Source organism: Callorhinchus milii, unplaced genomic scaffold (genome assembly GCF_018977255.1).
Source record: "Callorhinchus milii isolate IMCB2004 unplaced genomic scaffold, IMCB_Cmil_1.0 Scaffold5, whole genome shotgun sequence".
In the NCBI taxonomy this organism is placed as follows: domain Eukaryota; kingdom Metazoa; phylum Chordata; class Chondrichthyes; order Chimaeriformes; family Callorhinchidae; genus Callorhinchus; species Callorhinchus milii.
This window is the reverse complement of record NW_024704746.1, coordinates 69,140,195-69,161,607: the sequence shown is the minus strand read 5'-3', so window position 1 is coordinate 69,161,607 and position 21,413 is coordinate 69,140,195. Positions and strand designations below refer to the sequence as shown.

The following is a 21,413-nucleotide window of genomic DNA, read 5'->3' as shown; positions in this document are numbered from 1 at the left end:
CAACACAGCTACCCCCTCCCCCCAAGCCCCCCCGCTCGCCAATGAGGTACACCACCCACAGTGACTGGTCCTATCGTTGAGCCAGGCCGGGCTGTGCTTTCATCAGCAGTGAGTGGCCTGGGATACCGCGGCCCCTCCTGGCTCAGACTGTCACAGAGGGGGGGCTCGATTCTGACATTTCTTTGCCAGGCAAGTCACCCTAGTGCCAGTTCAGCCCTGAGGAGACCCCGCTTAAGGTTGTGGGAGGTGGGCAGCGAGGGGAGGGGATGTTCACTGATCACTCTGTATGAACGTCCTGTTGTACTGTGCTTGTCACTGAGCTGCTGTAGTGACTGTAGTTGCTGCAGTTGTTGTCACTGTAGTTGCTTTAGCTGTAGTGACTGTGCAGGGCAGGAGTCTGAGGCAGGACTCGCTGTGTGTAATGCGCTGCATGTTTGTTACATCTCAAAGTAAATCAGTAACAATCTCTTCTCTCCCCTTTTCCCCATCGTCTCACTCTTACCTTTGTTTCTGCATTCTCCCACTAACTCTCTCACACCCTAACTCACACTGTCTCTTACACACATCAATCTGAATCATTCTCTCTCACTGTCTGTCTCACTTTCACTCTGTCTGTCTGTTTCTGTGTGTGCATGCTTGTTTGTGTGTGTGTGTCTCTGTCTCTCTGTATGTGTGTGACTTTATGTCTGTGGCTGTGTTTCTGTATGTATGTCTGTGCCTGTGTGTATGTGCGTATACCTGTGTCTCTCAGTCTGCCGGTGCCTCTCCTCCTCACCCTCCTGTGCTCTCCTCACCTGTGGTAGGGCTGATTGTATTGATCGCAGTGATGTGGTGCTGGTGTGCGGAGACCCCCGGACAGTGACCAGGTACTGACATCCCCCCCCCCCCACCCACTGACACACAGTTACAACAACAACTTACATTTACACAGCGCCCTTCACGTGGGGTGGCATCCTGGAGCACTTGACAGTCTGACCTCGAGCCAGGGGGAGAGGGAGGGGAGAGGTGACCATAAGCACGATCAAAACGGAAGGCTTTTAGGTGGGATTTGAATGTAGGGAGAGAGGGGGCAAGGCGGAGGGATTGAGGGAGAGTCTTCCAGAGTTTTGGGGTGCAGTGCCTGAAGGCACGGCCGCCGATGGTGGAGTGGAGGGGATGAGGCACAAACAGGAGGCCGGAGGTGGCGGGTGGTGGAGTGGGGGCTAAACAGGTCGGAGAGGTGGGGAGGTGCGAGGGCAAGAAGGGATTTCAAAACAAGTGAGACGATCTTGAAATCGATCTGTTCGGTAATTGGGTGCCAATGGGAGCTTGGCGAAGGCTGGGGTGATGGGGGGATGGAGTTAGCACAAGGTTAGCACTGCCCAGATGTTGGGGCCTCTCTGGGGTGCCCAGATGCGTGTGTGGGATCACTAATGCCCAGATGTGGGGCTCACTGGCATTGCTCTCCACAAGTAGGCAGAGCCGCCAACACCAGCATGTGGAGCCTGAGACAGAGGCCAGCGAGCAGTCTTGGGAGGGTTACCCTATCCTGAATATTATAGTCACCTGGTCATGTTTAGTTATTACACTAAAACAATGGGGAGCATGTGGGTCAGTCAGGGCAGAGGGCAGGTGTTTGTGTGTCAGTCCCCTGGTGTGTGTGTGTGTGTGTGTGTGTGTGTGTGTGTGAGTGTCAGTCCCCGGGGGTGTGTGTGTGCGTCAGTCTCTGGTGTGTGTGTGAGTCCTGGGTGGTCAATGTGACCATCTCTCTCTCTCTCTCTCTCTGTGCAGGTCCGGGAGGAGCTGACTGTCTTTTGCTGATGATGCTTTTTGCTGTAGCTGCTGTTCTGCCTTTTCCTGGTCTAATTCTTGCCTGAACTGAACGTGTGGCCCGTCCGTCTCTCTCTCTCTGCTCTCTCGCTCACTCTCTCTCTGCTCTCTCGCTCTCTCTATACTCTCTCGCTCGCTCTCTCGCTCACTCTCTCCGCTCTCTCTCTCTCCGCTCTCTCTCTCCGCTCTCTCGCTCATGCTCTCCACTCTCTCGCTCTCTCTCTCTCCGCTTTCTCTCTCTCCGCTCTCTCGCTCACGCTCTCTCCGCTCTCTCGCTCACTCTCTCTCCGCTCTCTCGCTCACTCTCTCTCCGCTCTCTTGCTCACTCTCTCTCCGCTCTCTCGCTCACTCTCTCTTTCCCCTTCTCGCTCACTCTCTCTCCGCTCTCTCGCTCACTCTCTCTCCGCTCTCTCGCTCACTCTCTCTCCGCGCTCTCGCTCACTCTCTCTCCGCGCTCTCGCTCACTCTCTCTCCGCGCTCTCGCTCACTCTCTCTCCGCGCTCTCGCTCAGCGCTCTCGCTCACTCTCTCTCCGCGCTCTCGCTCACTCTCTCTCCGCGCTCTCGCTCACTCTCCGCGCTCTCGCTCACTCTCTCTCCGCTCGCTCTCGCTCACTCTCTCTCCGCTCGCTCTCTCTCCGCGCTCTCGCTCGCTCTCTCTCGCTCACTCTCCGCTCGCTTCGCTCTCTGTCTCGCTCACTCTCTCTCCGCTCTCTGTCACTGTCTTTCTCTCCACTCTCTCATTCCCTCCACACTGTCTTTCTTCATCTTTTACTCCTCTTTCTTGCTCCTTGCCTTGCTCTTGATCTCACTCCTCTCTCTCCCACCCCCTCTCTCTCTCTCTCTTGCTGCAGTACTTATCTGTGCAGACAATGTAAGCAACATCCAGGTGACCAGTTCCACATAAAAGATTCTCTAATCACAATAATCATGGTGTGGCCACAGAGGAGGCGTAGTCACATGGGGTGTGGTGTTTGGGAGATGGAGGGGGTTGGGGCGGTGGACAGGTGTGATGGTGGGAATGTAACAGCCCGGGGAGGAAGCTGAGTGAAGGGCAGGAACCAGAGAGGAGGGAAATTGATGTTTCTCAGACAGGAGAGATGTAAACAGTGACAGCCTCAGTGATAGACAGCACCACCATCGATTTATATTATTGATCTGAACTCTAATATAGGGGTACATTATCAACATTTACAGATGAGGCAAAACTAGTGAGTGTGGCTGACTGTGAAGAGGAGAGACTGCCTGTTAAGTGACTTCAGGAGAACACAAGTGGATTGGGCGAAAAGATGTCCAAATGAAATTTAATCCTGGAAAGTGTGAGGTAATGTTTGGGAAGAGGAATAAGGAGAGGAAATGTACATGAAATCAGCTGTTTCCTTGCCTTGCTCTGCATTTCCTGTCTCACTCCTGCCCAGCCTCCACATGTCAGCTTTGTATTGTCTTAACCAGGTCACGGGTCATCTTTGCCAACTAAACATACAGTCACTACACTTCACAGTATATCCTGTGAAGCGCTTTGAGATGTCGCAACGACATGACAAGGCGCTGTGTCAAACGCAAGTATTTTGGTGTTATTGTTATTATTGTTATATTATTATCTCTTGGACGTGAGACACTCAATTGGAAAGAGCCAGTGTCGAGTGTAACTGTTGCTATTGCCCATACAGGTCACACGGTGGCGCCAGTGCTCTGCCTCTGCTCTTGTGTTCCAAAGCCACAGGTTTCACTGTGTTGAAGTCCTGTTATTCCTCTGTTGATATGGAATGTATTTTTGGTGGTTTTGATGGTTCAAATTCTTATTAAGTTGTAATTAAATTCCGATCTCAAACTGAAAGTTGGTTTGTCTGCTGAGCTGATAGCAGGTCCTGTGACAGGCCCTGCAGAACTCCACCAGCGAAACAGCTGGGAATCAATCTCACCCCAACCTTCCTGAGGCTGGAAAACAAGCTCTTTCCCAAGACATTTGTTACCAGTCCCATTGCTGAGTCTTCTCTGTGACTTCATCTCCATTCTTCACTCTCTCTCCTGCATCTCCATCTGTTTGTCTATAAAAACAGTCAACAACAACAGCAGCAGCATCTTGGATTTATATAGATAGTGCCCTCCACGCCGGACGGTGTCTCAGAGCGCTTCACAGTAACGGATCCCGGGGCCGAGACAGGGGGAGGGTGGGGAGCCAGGGGGAGTGGTGGGGAGCCAGGGGGAGGGGGAGGAAGGTGACCAAAGGCGCGGTCGAAAAGAAAGGTCTTCAGCAGAGACGTGACAATGTGAAGGGACGAAGGCAGTTCCAGAGCCTCGGGGCGTAGTGGCTGAAGGCACAGCCGCTGAGGGTGGAGCGGAGGACTTGGGGGACGAGGAGGAGGCCAGACCCGGAGGAACAAAGGCAACGGGTACTGTTTTGAAGAGAGAGGAGGTCAGAGAGGTCGGGGGGTGCAGAGGAGTGCAGGGACTTGAATACAATGGTGAGGATCTTGACATCGATCCTCTCTGGGACAGGAGCCAGTGCAGTCTGGCCAGGACTGGGGGGGTCTGGGAGCGGAGTTTGGGGGTGGGGGGAGGGCCAGGACTGGGGGGTCTGGAGCAGAGTTTGGGGGTGGGGGGGAGGGCCAGGACTGGGGGGGTGGGGGGGAGGGCCAGGACTGGGGGGAGCGGAGTTTGGTGCGGGTGAGAATGCGGGTGGCAGAGTTTTGAATGAGTTGGATTTTATGGATGGTAGTGGAGGGGAGACCGGCGAGGAGGGCGTTGGAGTAGTCCAGCCGAGAGGTGACAAAGGCCTGGACCAGGGTTTCAGCGGCTTTTGGGGAGAGGTATTGGCGGAAGTCACTTATACATTGTCTCTGTGTTGTGTGTGTGTGTCCGTGTCGTGGGTTTATGTCTGTCTGTCTATGTGTGTGTGAGTGTGTGTGTATGGAGTCCTGTAGCTCAGTGGTTAGAGCTCTCGCCTCGCAAGCAAGAGGACCTGGGTTACATTCCCGGGCAGGGCCAAACGTTGGGCAAGTTTCCTTACTCCACACACGGACACGCTTCTGTTTACCAGTAGTAAGTCGGAACCCGGTGTTAGTCAATTGGTGGGTCGCTTCTCCGAGGGTAACAAATCCTTCAAAAAAAAAATAATAAATTGGTCACTCAATCCATGACTGTTTGTGGGACGCTGCTGTCCACAATTGGCTGCCATGTTTTGTCCACAAAATATACAGTCCATTCACTTTATATTCTGTGAAGCACTTGAGTCGTCTTGAAGATGTGATAAGGTGCTATATCAAATGCAAGGATTATTATGTGTATGTGTCTCTTTGTGTTTTGTGTATGTGTGTGTGCGTATGTGTGTGTGTACGTATGTATGTGTGAGTGTTGTATGTGTGCGTCTCTGTGTTGTGTGTGGATGTGTGTGTGTTGTGTGTGTGTCTGGTCGGGCAACACGGAGATTCCCGAGTGAGATTCCTGACAGGTGACAGCCGGCAGATGTCTGGTGCTGACAAGTTGTTGGTGATTTAGACTGTTTGTGCCGCTCTTGCCTCTGCTCCCCCTGTGCTGGAGAATCTGTCAGCGGCAGTGACTGAGGTAAGGTTTGCTTTGCTCAGACCGGTCACATTGCTCTGGGCTTTTCCGCCCCTGAACATTCCTGAGTGTCTAAGTTTAGAAACAGACGTTCCAACAGCGCACTGGTATTGGCTGTGGGGGAGGGGAGGGGGAGCGCTGTGTGTCAGGGCAATATTAATGAGATGTGAGACATGGGGTGTGAGATGTAGGGTGAGGGGCAGTGTGTGGGGGACTGACGTGGGGGGTGAGGCTCTGCTCGGTCGGGGGTTGTGGGGAGGGGTGAGACGCTATCTCAGTGGGGGGGGTGAGGCGCTGGCTCAGTGGGGGCGGGGGGGTGAGGCGCTGGCTCAGTGGGGGGGGGTGACGCGCTGGCTCAGTGGGGGCGGGGGGGTGAGGCGCTGGCTCAGTGGGGGGGGGTGACGCGCTGGCTCAGTGGGGGGTGGTGTGAGGCGCTGGCTCAGTGGGGGTGTGTGTGAGGCGCTGGCTTAGTGGGGGTGTGTGTGAGGCGCTGGCTCAGTGGGGTGGGGGGTGAGGCGCTGGCTCAGTGGGGGGGGGGGTGGGTGAGGCGCTGGCTTAGTGGGGGTGTGTGAGGCGCTGGCTCAGTGGGGGGGGGGGGGTGAGGTGCTGGCTCAGTGGGGGGGGGGGGTGAGGTGCTGGCTCAGTGGGAGATGATGGTTGCTGTGAGGTTACAGTAAACAGCTGAAGCGAGAGCCTGGCTGTGGGTCAGGAGGGGCCGGTTACAGGGACGCGATTCACTCTCGGTCCCCGTCACCAGCTCATCACAAGGTGGGTTTGGATGAGGACAACCTTCGGCCCCTTTGATCTGATCCTTCCAGAATCCTCTCTCCAGCCAGTGCCAAGGGCGGAGCGCGGGAGGGTTTGTGGATGAGTCCACCGGCCTGGCGGTCAGACTCTCACCCCCCACCCCAGCCCTCAGCCCCCACCATGCCAGCCCCTAGCCCCTCACCCCCAGCCCTCAGCCCCCACCATGCCAGCCCCTAGCCCCTCACCCCCAGCCCTCAGCCCCCACCATGCCAGCCCCTAGCCCCTCACCCCCAGCCCTCAGCCCCCACCATGCCAGCCGCTAGCCCCCCAGCCCCCACCACACCAGCCCCCAGCCCTCGGCCCCAGTCAGTGCAAGTGAGGTGGTCTCTCTCTCACTAAACAGATTTAATTTCTTTGCTTAGAGCAGACTGTGTCATGACACAAGTGTTTGGTGGCGAGGTGCTACATTGCTCTGAGAGCAGTGAGGTGGCTGTTATCTTGGGGGATGAGGCAGTGCCTCTGGCAGTGGCCGCTCACAGCTGCGAATAGCAACTGAGCTCAGAGCGGAGGGATTCCTGTGTGCGTCTAACCCTAACCTGCTCTGGGTGTGTGTGTGTGTGTGTCAGCCGCTATTGATAGAGACCCCCCCCTCCTCCCCAGTCTAACACTAACCTGCTCTAATAATAATAATAATCCTGGCATTTGACCCAGCGCCTTATCACGTCTTCAAATCATCTCAAAGCGCTTCACAGGATACATGTTAAAGTGTAGTAACCATATTTTGTGGTTGAAATGTGCAGTCAATTGCGCACAGGAGTGGCCCACACACAGTCATGAATTGAGTAACTTATTTTCATTATTTTATTTTTTTGGAAAGGATTATTACCCCTGGAAAAGCGATCCTCCAATCGACTAACAACCGGGTTTCTACTCACTGCTGGTAAACAGAAGCGTGGGGAGTAAGGAAACTTGCCCAACCCTTCACCCTGCTGGGAATCAAACCCAGGTCCTCTTGCTTGCACGTGCAGTGCTCTAACCACTAAGCTACAGGACCCCACTGTGTGTGTGTGTGTATGTGAGTGTATGTGTGAAAGTGTGAGTGTGTGTATGTGCATGAGTGAGTGTGAGAGTGAGTGTGTATGTGAGTGTGTGTGAAAGGGTGTGTGAGTGGATGTGAGAGCATGTGAGTGGTTGTGAGTGTGACAGAGTGTGTGAGAGTATGAGAGTGTGTGTATGAGTGTGTGTGTAAGTGTGAGAGTGTGTAAGTGTGAGAGAGTGTATGCCTGTGAGTGTGAGAGTGAAAGCTACAATTGAAAGACACGCTGCCCCCCCCCCCCCACCACGGTCTAACACAATAACAACTACAACTTGTATTTACACAGCGCCTCTCACACAGGGCAGCGTCCCAGAGCGCATGACAGTAGCGGAGCACCACCCCGAGCCGGGGGGAGGGGGAAGGTGACCATAGGCACTGGTCGAAGAGGAAGGTCTTCAGGCGCGACCTGAAGATGGGGAAGGAGGGGGCAAGGCTGAAGGATAGAGGAAGAGGGAGGAGGCAGGGGAAAAAAATGGACAAGTTTCCTTACTCCACCCGCCTGGTTACCTAACAGTAAGTGGGAACCCGGTTGTTAGTGGATTGGCGGATCACTTTCTGCGGGTAATAATCTCTCCAAAAAACAAACAAATAAATAATAATTTGGTCACTAAATCCAGGACTGTGTGTGGGCGCAATACACTGAACATAGATCCTTCACTGCCCGGTGTGTCCTATGAAGCGCTTTGAGACTCTGGAGGACGTGACCAGGCGCCGGGTCAGAGTTTCCAGAGTTAAACCACGTGTGAGAGTCCGAGTGTGTGTCACCTCACCCGCACCCCCACCAGCATCCTCACCCCCACCCGCATCCCCAGCCCCACCCTCACCCCCAGCCCCACCCGCACCCCCACCAGCATCCTCACCCCCAGCCCAACCCGCACCCCACCCGCACCCCCACCCGCACCCCCAGCCCCACCCGCACCCCCAGCCCCACCCGCACCCCCACCAGCATCCTCACCCCCAGCCCCACCCGCACCCCCAGCCCCACCCTCACCCCCAGCCTCACCCTCACCCCCACCAGCATCCCCACCCGCACCCCCACCAGCATCCTCACCCCCAGCCCCACCCCCACCCTCACCCCCAGCCCCACCCGCACCCTCACCACCAGCCCCACCTTCACCCCCAGCCCCACCCTCACCCCAGCCCCACCCGCACCCTCACCCCACCAGCATCCCCACCCTCACCCCAGCCCCACCCTCACCCCCACCCGCACCCCCAGCCCCACCCGCACCCTCACCCCCACCCGCACCCTCACCCCCACCAGCATCCCCACCCTCACCCCAGCCCCATCCCCACCCTCAACCCCACCCCATCCTCACCCCCACCCTCACCCCATCCCCACCCTCACCCCCACCCCCATCCTCACCCCCACCCTCACCCTGTGGGTGAGGGAGTGGCAGCCGCTATTGATAGACCCCCCCCCCCCCCCCGCCTCACACACCGCCCAGAAATAGCTCTCAGGCCATGTCTGTGTGTCACTAACAGCGCAGAGGGTCATCGCCTCCGCTCCACGTTTCCCAAAATAATCCGCTGCTCATCCCTCTGACCGGAGCCGCGCCAATGGGCGCCGCGCTATCATTAGCCGCCAATGGGGAGTGCGGGGGCCCCGGGGGCCCCCAGGCCGCTCACCCCGTGTTAGGTTTATATGGGCATCGCGGCTGGCATTCCTCCTGCCCCCGCCCCCGGCCCGACAGCGACAGCTTAAAGCCCCCGACCGGCCCTCACCCACAGTCACTTACTCCCTCAGTGAGAGCTCACGCACTCACTCACTCACTCACTCACAGCTCGTCAGTCACTCACACACTCAGCGGAGTCCGTCTCTCTCTCACACACACCGCCTCGGGACACATTCTCTCACCGACTCGTGAGTTACTTCACTCGATTCGGCGCCGTTTGTCGAAGGGGTGTGAGAGGGGAGAGAGAGAGAGAGGAGAGAGGAGAAGTTGTGAGAAGTTGGTGTGAGTTGGTGACAGCCAAAGGGCCCCTCCCTGTCCCCCCCACACACACAGCACAGCCCACACCACAGCCCTATAAAACGGCCATGAGCCTGTCGGCGGCCGCTAACGGGCAGGGGGGGCCGGAGGAGGGGGAGATGCCGGCCACAGAGAAGGAGTTGGCGGAGGACGCGCCCTGGAAGAAGATCCAACAGAACACGTTCACCCGGTGGTGTAACGAGCACCTGAAGTGCAGTCAGAAGCAGCTGTCGGATCTGCAGAAGGACCTCACTGACGGCCTGAGGCTGATCGCGCTGCTCGAGGTCCTCAGCCACAAGAAGATGTACCGCAAGTACCACTCCCGCCCCAACTTCAGGCAAATGAAGCTGGAGAACGTGTCGGTGGCTCTGGAGTTCCTGGACCGGGAGCACATCAAACTGGTGTCCATCGGTAAGTCTGACCCCCTCGTCCCGACCCTAACCCCAGCCTTACCCCCTCCTCTCTCTATGTCAGCGCGACCTCAGAGCCTCCCCAACCTCCTCTCTATCCCCTTTCGTAAATGTCTCTTCCCCCCTAACCTCCACGTCTCCATCTCTAGTCCTATCTCCCTCTCTAACCCCACCCCTAACCCCCCTCTCTACCCTATCCCTAACCCCCCTCTAACCCCATCCCTAACCCCTGTCTCTAACCCCAAACCCAACCTCCCCGCTCTAACCCCACCCCTAACCCCTCTCTCTAACCCCAAACCCAACCTCCCCGCTCTAACCCCATCCCTAACCCCCCTCTAACCCCACCCCTAACTCCCTCTCTAACCCCAAACCCAACCTCCCCCGCTCTAACCCCACCCTAACCCCCTCTCTAACCCCACCCCTAAACTCCCTCTCTAACCCCAAACCCAACCTCCCCGCTCTAACCCCACCCCTAAACCCCCTCTCTAACCCCACCCCTAAACCCCCTCTCTAACCCCACCCCTAACCCCCTCTCTAACCCCACCCCTAAACCCCCTCTCTAACCCCAAACCCAACCTCCCCGCTCTAACCCCATCCCTAACCCCCTCTCTAACCCCACCCCTAAACTCCCTCTCTAACCCCAAACCCAACCTCCCCGCTCTAACCCTATCCCTAAACCCGCTCTCTACCCCATCCCCAACCCCCCTCTCTACCCCATCCCTAACCCCACTCTCTACCCCATCCCTAACCCCCTCCCCCCTCTCTACCCCATGGTCCCATCTCTAATCCTGGCATTTGATACAGCACCTTATCACATTGCTGAGACGCCTCAAAGTGCTTCACAGAATATACTGTAAAGTGTAGTGACTGTATTTTGTGGGCATCATAATCTCTATCCTAATCTCAGCCAGTGTCCCATTGCCCAGGCCTTTATCCCCATCTCGGGGGTGGGGGGTTAGCGAGGGCTGAGCTGGGGTTCCCAGGCTGGGGCGGGGGCCTCACTCACTCTCACCCCAGTGGGATCACGACCCTCGTCCTGACCTTTACTTCCTCTCAGTGTCTCAGCCATCGGCTCCATACCCACTGCTCCCCCCTCTGACCCCGGCCTCCTGCTCATTCCACCCCCCTCCACCCCATAGCAAGTCTCCCTACATTCACAACTCTCGTACACCCCCAAACCCCCCTCCGCCCCTCTCTATAATCCACATCATCATTGTGGAGTGCTTTTGAGACATTCACTGTGCGCCAGTCCAGCTCAGTCAATCACACACTCGCCTCCACGTCAGGAGGTCGTGGGTTCGAGCCCCACGTCAGGGACTCTGAGCTCACAGTCCAGGCTGAGGCTCTTGTGCAGTGCTCGGGGGAGAGAGCTCTGCATTGTGCCTGTTCAGGCGGGTCCCGCAGTCCCTCCGCCTCGCCCCCTCCCTTTTCTCCTTCAAGACCCTCCTCTTCAACCATGCCTTCGGTCACCCTCCTTCCCCCACCTGCCCTCCACCCTCACTGATCCCGACCCCCAGCTCGGTCCGAAACACTGACTGTCCAGTGCCTTGGGACGTTCTCCTGACATGAAAGGCGCTACACAAATGAAATTTTGTTGTTGTTAAAGATCTCGAGGCACTGTTGGAAAAGAGAAGGGAGTTTTTCTCATGTTCTAGTCAACAATTCCTCAAATTGCTCATAGCTGTTTGTGGGATGTTGTTGGACATAAATTGGCAGCTTTGTTCGCTTACAAACACATAGTCCCTACAGTTTACAGTAAAATATTATGAAGCGTTCTGAGACATCTCGATAATATGAAATGTGTGATATCAGAAGCTGTACAGAAGGGCAAATTGTGTTTGGGGTGGGGGTTTGGGCTCAGACTCACTCTCACACTCACTCGCACTTACTCATACACATTGTTAATCCTCACAGTCATACTCTCAAACTCATACATACCACATAGTTACTGCTCTCGCTCACTGTCTATCTCTTCATATTTCTGTTTCTCTCTGTTTCTTCTCGGTTTCTCTCTCTCTCTGTATCTCCGTCTGTCTGTTTCTCTTTCTCTCTTTCTCTCTCTCATTGACTGAGTGTTGTTCCCTTGCTCTCTGTCGGTCACCTTCAGGCCAGGTTGACACGGGGTAACCGGCTCAGTCAGTGTGAAACATGGTGATCACATTAGTAACGACAAGCGGGAGCCAGGCTATGCCCTCGGGGGGGTGGGGGCACATTGACCTTGACTGGCCCAGTGCAGTGGGGTGGGGGTGAGTGGGGAGTTGAGGGGTGAATGTGAGCTGCGGTGGGTTAAGGCTGGTGTGAGCTCCCGTGTCTCTCCGTAGACAGTAAGGCCATCGTGGATGGGAACCTGAAGCTGATCCTGGGGCTGATCTGGACACTGATCCTCCATTACTCCATATCGATGCCCATGTGGGAGGACGAGGATGAGGAGGACAAGAAGCTGACTCCCAAACAGCGGCTTCTAGGCTGGATACAGAACAAGGTGCCACAGCTGCCCATCACCAACTTCCACCGTGACTGGCAGGACGGCAAGGCCCTTGGGGCGCTCGTGGACAACTGTGCCCCAGGTAACGGCTCACTCCACCCTGGGCTCGGTCGCCCTGTCCTCACCCTGACCACCGACCCCTGCCTGTCCTGCCCTGCCCCAACTTGTGCTCCCCTCCACCACTCTGTGATCACCCCGGCCCCAGCCCTGCCCCCAGCCCCGCCCTGGCTGTGATTGAACCTACTGACCAGAGTTTGTGCTAACATTGTGTCCGGGGACTGAGCCAGGCTCCAGGCCGGTCACACTGCCCTCTCCCCCTCCCCCAGTCTAACCTACTTCCCCAGGCATGTGCAGAGCTGTGTGCGGGGGAATGTGTGGGTGTATGGGCAGATGTGTGTGTGTGTGCGCACACGGGGGCATGTGCGGGGGTATGTGTATGCTGCTGTGTGTGTGTGCGCGAGTGTGTGTTCTAATGTGTGTGTGCACGGGTGTGTGTGCCTGCGCTGGTGTCTGGATGGGTGTGTGTGTGTGCACGGGGGCATGTGCAGATGTGTGTATGTGCGGGTGGTGTGTGTGTGCATGGGGGCATGTGTGGGGTATGTGCATGCGTGTGGGTGTGTGGGTGTTAGCGGGGAAATGTGCGGGGGTGTATGTGCAGCGGAGGGTGTGTGGGTCCGGAGGTGTGTGTGTGGGGGGTGTGTGTGTGTGTGCAGTGGCGCTGCAAGGGTGTGTGTGTGCTGGGGTGTATAGTGAACTGACACTGAGCTTTGTGTGCAGGTCTGTGTCCAGACTGGCAGCGTTGGGATCCCAAACAGCCAGTGGACAATGCCAGGGAGGCCATGCAACAGGCAGACGACTGGCTCGGAGTCCCACAGGTCATTCTCTCTCTCCCTCTCTCACACTCTCATGTACAGTGACACACACAGTGTCACACACACACAGTGACACACACACACAGTGACACAGAGTGACACACACACACACACAGTGACACACACACACAGTGTGGGGAGGGGGGCCTGGGGGGGAGATTGTATAGGGAGGGAATTCAACATGCAAAGAGAGCCCCCAAAGCTATAATAGCACCTGGGCCCCCGTCAGCCTGAATCTGGCCCCTGCTGCTCACTCCCCCTCACACGCGCTCTGACTCTCTCACTCTCTCTCAGGTCATTGCCCCGGAGGAGATAGTTGACCCGAATGTGGACGAACACTCTGTGATGACCTATTTGTCACAATTCCCGAAGGCAAAGCTGAAGCCAGGAGCCCCGGTCCGCACCCAGGTCAACCCCAAGCAAGCCCGGGCCTACGGATCAGGTACAGAGGGGGAGCGGTGCCAGGGGAGAGAGCTGGGGGCGAAGGGGAGCAGGGCCAGGGGAGGGGCAGCGGGGCCAGGGGGAGGGGAGCAGGGGGAGAGGTTATCGGGATGGGGCAGGGGGAGCACCAGTCCTGACTCGCTGTGTTACAGGGATCGAGCCACACGGTAACGTGGTTCTGAAGCCGGCGATGTTCACGGTGGAGACAGTTGACGCTGGCCTGGGGGAGGTGCTCGTGTTCGTGGCCGATCCCGAAGGTCACAAGGAGGAGGTGAGGGGCCTGGGCAGGATGAGGGGTGTGGCTTAGGATGGGTGAGGGGGGTGGCCTGGGAGGGTGGAGGGGGGCGTTGGCCGGGGAAGGTAGGGGGTGGCCGGGGAGGGTGGGGGTGTGTGGCCGGGTTGGTTAGGGGGTGGCCGGGGAGGGTGGTGGGGGGTGGCCGGGGAGGGTGGTGGGTTGTGGTCGGGGAGGGTGGTGGGGGGTGGGAGGGGAGGGTGGGGGGTAGCCGGGGAGGGCTGGAAGGGGTGGTCGGGGAGGGTAGGGAGTGGGTTGGGGGGGTGGCTGGGAGGAAGGGGTGGCTGGGGAGTGGGGATGTGTGGCCGGGGAGGGGTGGGGTCTGGGCAGAGTTTGGGGGATGGCCCCGGTGGGGGCGTGAGTTAGGGCGTGGGTGGGTGGGCGGGGTTAAGGGGTGGGGGAGGAGCAGTGACCATGGCCACTGACTGACTGACCGTTGCTCTCAGGCCCGTGTGATTGCCAACAACGACAAGAACCGAACTTACAGCATCACCTACCTGCCCAGAGTAGCCGGGCTCCACAAGGTACTTCGCCCCTCTCCACACCCCCCACTCTCCTTCCTCCCCGCCCACTCTCCTTCCTCCCCCCCCCACTCTCCTTCCTCCCCCCCCCACTCTCCTTCCTCCCCCCCACTCTCCTTCCTCCCCCCCACTCTCCTCCCCCCCCCACTCTCCTTCCCCCCCCCCACTCTCCTTCCTCCCCCCCCCACTCTCCTTCCTCCCCCCCCCACTCTCCTTTTCCCCCCCCCTCTCCTTCCTCTCCCCCCCACTCTCCTTCCCTCCACCCCCCACTCTCCTTCCCTCCACCCCCACTCTCCTTCCCTCCTCCCCCACTCTCCTTCCCTCCTCCCCCACTCTCCTTCCCTCCCCCCACTCTCCTTCCCTCCCCACTCTCCTTCCTTCCCGCCCCACTCTCCTGTCTCTCTCATTCTATCTCTCACACACTCTCTCCCTGTCTCCCCCCAGGTGACGGTGCTGTTTGCAGGGCAGCACATTGACCGGAGTCCATTTAATGTTCATGTTGACGTGGGTCTGGGCGACGCCAGCAAAGTGTCTGCTCGAGGCCCGGGGCTGGAGCTCAACGGCAACGTGGCCCACAAGCCCACCTACTTCGACATTTACACCGCAGGTGAGAGGCCCATCCCCTGCTCTCTCCCCATCGTGTCTGTGCTGGGACTCGCTCCCCCACTGGAGCTCTCTACGCTAATTCCATTCTTGCTCTGACCTTGGCTGTCACTCCACAGGTGCTGGAGCGGGGGATGTGGGGGTTGTTATCGTGGACCCTCAAGGTCGGCGGGACACGGTGGAGGTGGTCCTGGAGGACAAGGGGGACAATGTTCTCCGCTGCACGTATAAGCCCGTGCTGGAAGGGCCACACTCTGTCCATGTGACCTTCGCTGGGAGCCCAGTGCCCAAGAGCCCCTTCCCCGTCAATGTTTCTGAAGGTAATTACTCTACCTCACTCTCTTTCCTTGCTTTTTCTCTCACTCGCACTCTGTCACTCGCTCTCTGACTAGCTGACTATTTTACTCGCTCTCTTTCTGTCTCTCACTCTGTCTCTCACTCTGTCTCTCTCTCTCTCGCTCAGGAGCTGGACTAGCGACCACCAAAGTGATGGTTGGGGGGGGGGAGAGGGTAAAGTTTGAAGTTGTAAAATCCCTTTTTAAGGGTGTCTGAGCAGATTGCAGTCGGGAGCATTGACCAGACACTAGTTATTGGCTGTGGAACTACAACTCCCAACATCCCCCGGGCCCTGGGCATGTTCAGTGTGTACACTACACAAGTGTCTGGTTTGAGAGACTGGAAACAACAACAACATCCCGAGGGGGACTCGATTCACAAATTGCATTGCCAGTTCAGGCTTGGAGCCATTTAGCTCTGAGGAGACCCTTGTTTCCCCCCCACCAACACCCCAAGCTCCGAGGAGATCCCATTTATACTCTCCCCCCTCAGCCCAAGCTCAGAGGAGCCACCACATCCCTCTCCCCCCAACATCCGAAGTATAGGGATGGATAGTGTCACCTGGGGGTCATGTTGGGAAGTGTGAGAGATCTGCATCTCCGCCCTGGGCTGGCCCCCTGTGTGTGTGTGTATATATGCCCTTGGGCCCTGTGTGTGCGTGCCCTGGGCCCTGTGGGTGTGTGCGTGCCCTGGGCCCTGTGGGTGTGTGGTGTATGTGTGTGCCCAGGACCCTGTTTGGGTGCCCAGGGCTGGCTTGATGGGCAGTGACCGTGACATGTTGTCTCTCCCGATCATGTGGTGTTGGGACTCAAACTCCAGGAACTGCGGCTGTCACCCAGCCTGCTCCTGCTCCACCTCCAATCCAGATCATCCCTCAGGCCATCCACACTCTACCAGCCCAGAAAGCCAAGCCTGCCCCTCCCCCACCTCCACCCAAACCCCAGCGAGCAAGTTAGTACAGCCCGCGTGTGAGTGAGCTGCTATGTCTGCACGAGGGGGGGTGCGGAAGAGATGGCACGGGGGAGAGAGGGCAGGATAGGGGGAACGAAGGGGGAGAGGGGTAATGGGGCGGCAAAGAGGGAGAGAGAGGGGGAAGGAAGGATGGGGGGGGAAGGAGTGGGAGAGAGGGCACGAGGAGAGAGGGAACAAGGGAGAGAGAGAGAGGTGTTGCAGATCATAAAATGATGTCCATTCCTACTCCTGTGAAGCACCAGCACGTAAGTGGGCTCAGGCTCCTCTATGCTGGACTCTTGGGGAAGAGAGGTTGAGTCCACGGGTGGGTGGGAGGATGATGGTTGGGGGGCCAGGGCTGTGATTAGTCGTGTGCTGAGAATGCTGGGATTGCTGGCGGAGTGGGAGCAGAGGTTTGTTTGGAGTGAAGATGACCGCCATTCACTGCTGGATGGAGTTCTATCAGCCCGGCTTCTGATAGGGCGAGTGCTGTGCTGAGTGGGGACGCTGCTTGTTGGGCAGCCTGGTCATTGCTGTTGTTGTTGTGATGGAGTGAAATGACTACTTCCCTGTTACAGGTTGCTGACTGTGGTCCTGGCTGCGGTGTAATGTGTTGTTGTTGTCTTCCAGCACGTTACACTGATCTGTGTGTGTGTTTGTCTTCACAGCCAGTAACCCTGCTGCATGCCGAGCGACCGGCCGAGGCCTGCAGCCCAAGGGTATGCGAGTCAGAGAGGCTGCGGACTTCAAGGTGTTCACCAAGGGAGCTGGCAGTGGCGAGCTCAAGGTCTCCGTCAAAGGGCCCAGTAAGTCACCACACTACTAGTTTGGTGCTAGTTGAGGGGTTGTGTGTGTTGCTAATCTTGCTCTGTGCTGTTCTCTAACCAGAAGGGACAGAGGAGCCAGTGAAGGTGCGAGATGTGGGTGAAGGAGTGTTTGAGTGTGAATATTTCCCCATCGTACCCGGCAAGTACGTGGTGAGCATCACATGGGGAGGTCATGCGGTGCCCAGGAGGTGAGCCATGCCCGGTGTGTGTAGTGTGTACGTCAGTACGTCAGCCATTGGCCAGGCCAGAGTAGTGATGTGGCTCTGTTCTGTTGTCTGTCACAGTCCCTTTGAGGTACAGATCGGGCCTGAGGTTGGGACACAGAAGGTTCGGGCCTGGGGCCCGGGGCTGGAGACCGGGGTTGTGGGCAAGTCCGCAGACTTTGTGGTGGAGGCCATTGGCACCGAGGTGGGAACTCTGGGTAAGTGCTGAGTGGTTTGTTAATGTCCATCCCCCCCCACTCACTGTGGGATATTGTGAGCTGTGGGGTATTGATGACTCTCTCTCTCTAAGGCTTCTCCATTGAGGGCCCATCTCAGGCTAAGATTGAATGTGATGACAAGGGAGACGGTTCGTGTGATGTTCGCTATTGGCCCACGGAGCCTGGAGACTATGCCGTGCATGTCATCTGTGACGATGAGGACATCAAACACAGCCCCTTCATGGCTCACATCCTCCCAGCTAACAACCAGGCCTTCCCAGAGCAGGTCAGTGTCTTCTCAGCCACAGCACCCCACCCCCAGGCGAGGCGGCGGGAAGAGAACCCGCGAGAGAGGAGAAACCCCAGCCAGAAAGGAGAGAGAGCGCAGCACTCCACTCTCATTGACTCCCTCTATCCCTCACTCCCTCTCTCCCCCTCACTCCCTCTCTCACTCTTGTCACTCACACTCACTTTCTCTCCCTCTCTCTCACCCATTCCCTTTCTCTCTCCCTCCACCTCACTCCCCGTCTCACTCTCTCTCAGTCACTCACACTCTCTCCTTTCCCAGTCTCTCCCTCTCTCTCACTCTCTTTCTCTCCCTCTCTCACTCTTACACTCTGACTCTCTCTCCGCAGGTGAAGGCCTTTGGGCCGGGGCTGGAGCCGACCGGCTGCATTGTAAACTCCCCGGCAACGTTCACCATCGACGCTCGCACCGCAGGCAAGGGGCCCTCAAGATCTACGCTCAGGTCAGTGCCAGCAGGGAGCTCACTGGCGGTACAGAGAGAGTGTCACTGGGTGAGGGGTACAGCGAGAGTGTCACTGTGGGGGGTCTATAGAGAGAGTGCCACTGGGGCGCTATAGTGAGAGTGTCACCGTGTGGGGAGTATGAGAGAGTGTCACTGTGTGTAGGGGGATAGAGGGTTAATCACTGTGAGGGAGGAGGGTATAGAGAGAGTGTTACTATGTGGGTGGGGGGATAGAGGGTTAATCACTGTGCGGGAGGAGGGTATAGAGAGAGTGTTCACTCTGTTCTGTCTCTAGGATGCGGAGGGAGCTCACATCGATATCCAGGTGAAGGATAATGGAGACGGGACCTTTGGTTGTGTGTATTTGCCTCTGAGACCGATCAAACACACCATCGTCCTGACCTGGGCCGATGTCAACATCCCACACAGCCCCTTCCGGGTACGTCACCCATTTTCCCCCTCTCCCTGCTGAGACTCGGGTGGGCCAGAGTGGGGGGGGGAGGTGCAAGGGGAGTGTTGAAAGGGGGGAGCGGGGAGCAGAAGACGAACGGGTAAGGGGTGGAGGATGGTGTGGGCAGTGGGGGAGAACTGGGAGTTTGGAGGGAGAATGGGTTGTTGGGGGGAGCGGGTGAGGTTCTTGTGCTGTTGCTGACACTGACTGTGTGGATGGCAGGTGATGGTAGGGGAGGGCAGTCACCCCAACAAGGTGCGTGTTTACGGCCCCGGGGTGGAGAAGGCCGGCCTGAAAGCCAACGAGCCCACGTACTTCACTGTGGACTGCAGTGATGCCGGGCAGGGTGAGTGCCAGCGCATCAATGTCAGTCCTGTAGCTCAGTGGTTAGAGCACTTATTGGGTAAGTTTCCTTACTCCACGCATCTCTGTTTACTTAGCAGTAAGTAGGAACCCAGTTGTTAGTCGATTGGCGGATTGCTTTTCCGGGGGTAATAATCTCTTCAAAACATTTTTAAAAAATAATATTTTGTGAGACACTGTTGTGCGAGATTGTCTGCCACAACTTGCCCTCAAAATACAGTCACTACACTTTACAATATACTCTGAAGCACTTTGAGATGTTCCTGCCTCGACCGGCCTCAGTGTCTCTCTCTCTCTCTGTGGCAGGTGATATCAGTATTGGTATTAAGTGTGCTCCGGGTGTGGTGGGGCCAGCGGAGGCCGACATCGACTTTGACATCATTAAGAACGACAACGACACGTTCACAGTGAAGTACACCCCACCGGGGGCCGGCCGCTACACCATCATGGTGCTGTTTGCCGACCAGGTACCCAGCTCCACATCAGCTTTACAACAGCTCCACACCAGCTTTACACCAGCTCCATTAGACTTTACACCAGCTTTACAACATGGGCCAGGGCTGGGATGGGGTTGGGGGCCGGGGTGGTGTGGATGGGTTGGGGGGCTAGGGAAGGGGCCTGATGGGCGTCCCAGGTGGTATGAACGGCCGGGGGAGCAGCTCCTGACGTGAAAGGCGCTCTATAAATGGAATGTTGCTGTTGTTGTAGTGGGCGGCCTGAGGGAGGCCCAGGCGGGAGGCTGGAGAGGGGTGCCTGAGAGGGGTAACCCTGAGTGGTGTGGACGGGCGGGGGACTGGGGCCTGGCAATGGACCAGGGCAGGGCTCATATTTTTCCTGTCTTTTACAGGAGATTCCCATCAGCCCATTCAGGATCAAGGTCGATCCATCGCACGATGCGGGGAAGGTGAAAGCCGAGGGTCCCGGGCTCAGCAGGACTGGTGAGTGGTGGGTGGTAGGGGGGAGAGAGGCTTGGTGGAGGCTGGGGGCAGGTTGGTGGTGGGGGGGAGGCCGGAGGGGGTGGGAAAGGCTGGTGGGCTCTGTGGGTCTTGGGGCAGGTTGTGTTGGGTGGGGGATGGCACAGGGAGGTGAGATCTGTCTGGGTGGGGGGGAGGGGCACAGGGTGGTGTGTGCTGGGGAGAGCATAGGGAGGTGAGGGCTGCCCAGGGGGTCGGTGGCACATGGAGGTGAGGGCTGTCTAGGGTGGGGGAAGGCCTGGTGGGAGGAGAGGAGGGGAAGGTTGTGGTGGGGGTTGTGTGGGGACAGATGTGTTGGGGGCTGGGGGGCAGGTTGGTGGGGTGAGGTGAAGGCACAGGGAGGTGAGTACTGTCTGGGGGCTCACTGCTGTGCTTCTGTGCCAGGTGTCGAGGTTGGAAAGCCCACACACTTCACCGTCTACACCAAAGGAGCCGGCAAAGCCAAGCTGGACGTGCAGTTTGTGGGTATTGCCAGGGGCGAGGCCGTCAGGGATTTTGAGATAATCGACAACCACGACTACTCCTACACTGTCAAGTACACCGCCATCCAGCAGGTACCGTACCCCAACCATGTAGATGGACAGTGGAGAGGGAGCGTTACTGTGTCTCTAACCCTGACCTGGGAGTGCGGACGGGAGTGCGGACGGGAGTGTGGACGGTTAGAGTAGAAATTGCTTGTTACAGGCGGTGTGGTGTGTGTGTGACAGGCGGTGCGCTGTGTTTGTTACAGGGGAACCTGACGGTGACTGTGCTGTACGGTGGGGACCAGGTGCCGAAGAGTCCGTTCACTGTGGCTGTGGCTCCGCCTCTCGACCTGAACAAAGTCAAGGTTCAAGGACTCAATAACAGTACGTACCTGATTTAACCCTTTAATCCCTGTCCGCTAAATGACTAAATGGTGCCCCCTCCGCCCCACACACATATCCCCGGCCTCCTCTTGCACTCCACACACACTGCTCGAGCGTGCACCCCATCCCTCAGCCCCTTCAGCTCAGGGCAGGAGTTTGTGGGTTCGAGTCCCCCCATGTCAGGGAATTTGAGCTCCTGTCTGTGCCTGTCCAGGCGGACGTTGAATATCCTGTTGGAGAAGAGAAGGGAGTTTCTCTCTCCCGTTGTCCTGGCCAACAATCCCTCAGGTTAATTCCTCATTACTATGTGTTAATTGCCTGCCATGTTTGCCTACAAACACAGTTACTACACTGATAGCCTGACACATGTGGGCCCCACTAGAGCTGACAATCCCTCTCTCTTCCGGCAGAAGTGGACGTGGGGAAGGACCAGGAGTTTGTGGTGAACACACGGGGAGCTGGGGGTCAGGGGAAGGTGGAGGTGAAGATGAGCTCGCCCTCCCGCCGGCCGGTGCCCTGTAAGGTAGAGCCGAGCATGGGCGAGGGTCCGGGGCAGAGCGAGCTGCACACAGTGAGGTACCTGCCCCCCGAAGAGGGGCTCTACAAGGTCGACATCAGCTACGACGGGCACCCGGTGCCTGGGAGCCCCTTCACCGTGGAGGCTGTGCGGCCCCCCGACCCCACCAAGG

The 21,413-nt window shown here is 57.5% G+C and overlaps 1 protein-coding gene across 1 annotated transcript in view; it reads left to right on the top strand.

The window, feature by feature from the left end:
• Positions 1–9,011: 9,011 nt before the first annotated feature.
• Positions 9,012–21,413, top strand: part of flncb (filamin C, gamma b (actin binding protein 280)) — a 31,032-nt gene continuing 18,630 nt past the window's right edge. The window contains 21 exon segments of the mRNA XM_042335227.1: positions 9,012–9,592; positions 11,913–12,158; positions 12,854–12,951; positions 13,243–13,390; positions 13,542–13,660; positions 14,128–14,205; positions 14,647–14,809; positions 14,925–15,125; positions 16,761–16,898; positions 16,981–17,107; positions 17,204–17,340; positions 17,433–17,626; positions 17,976–18,069; positions 18,072–18,088; positions 18,384–18,527; positions 18,762–18,885; positions 19,209–19,369; positions 19,750–19,840; positions 20,261–20,430; positions 20,607–20,724; positions 21,135–21,412. Coding sequence (XP_042191161.1) covers positions 9,250–9,592; positions 11,913–12,158; positions 12,854–12,951; positions 13,243–13,390; positions 13,542–13,660; positions 14,128–14,205; positions 14,647–14,809; positions 14,925–15,125; positions 16,761–16,898; positions 16,981–17,107; positions 17,204–17,340; positions 17,433–17,626; positions 17,976–18,069; positions 18,072–18,088; positions 18,384–18,527; positions 18,762–18,885; positions 19,209–19,369; positions 19,750–19,840; positions 20,261–20,430; positions 20,607–20,724; positions 21,135–21,412 — 3,189 coding nt within the window. The 5' untranslated portion in view covers positions 9,012–9,249.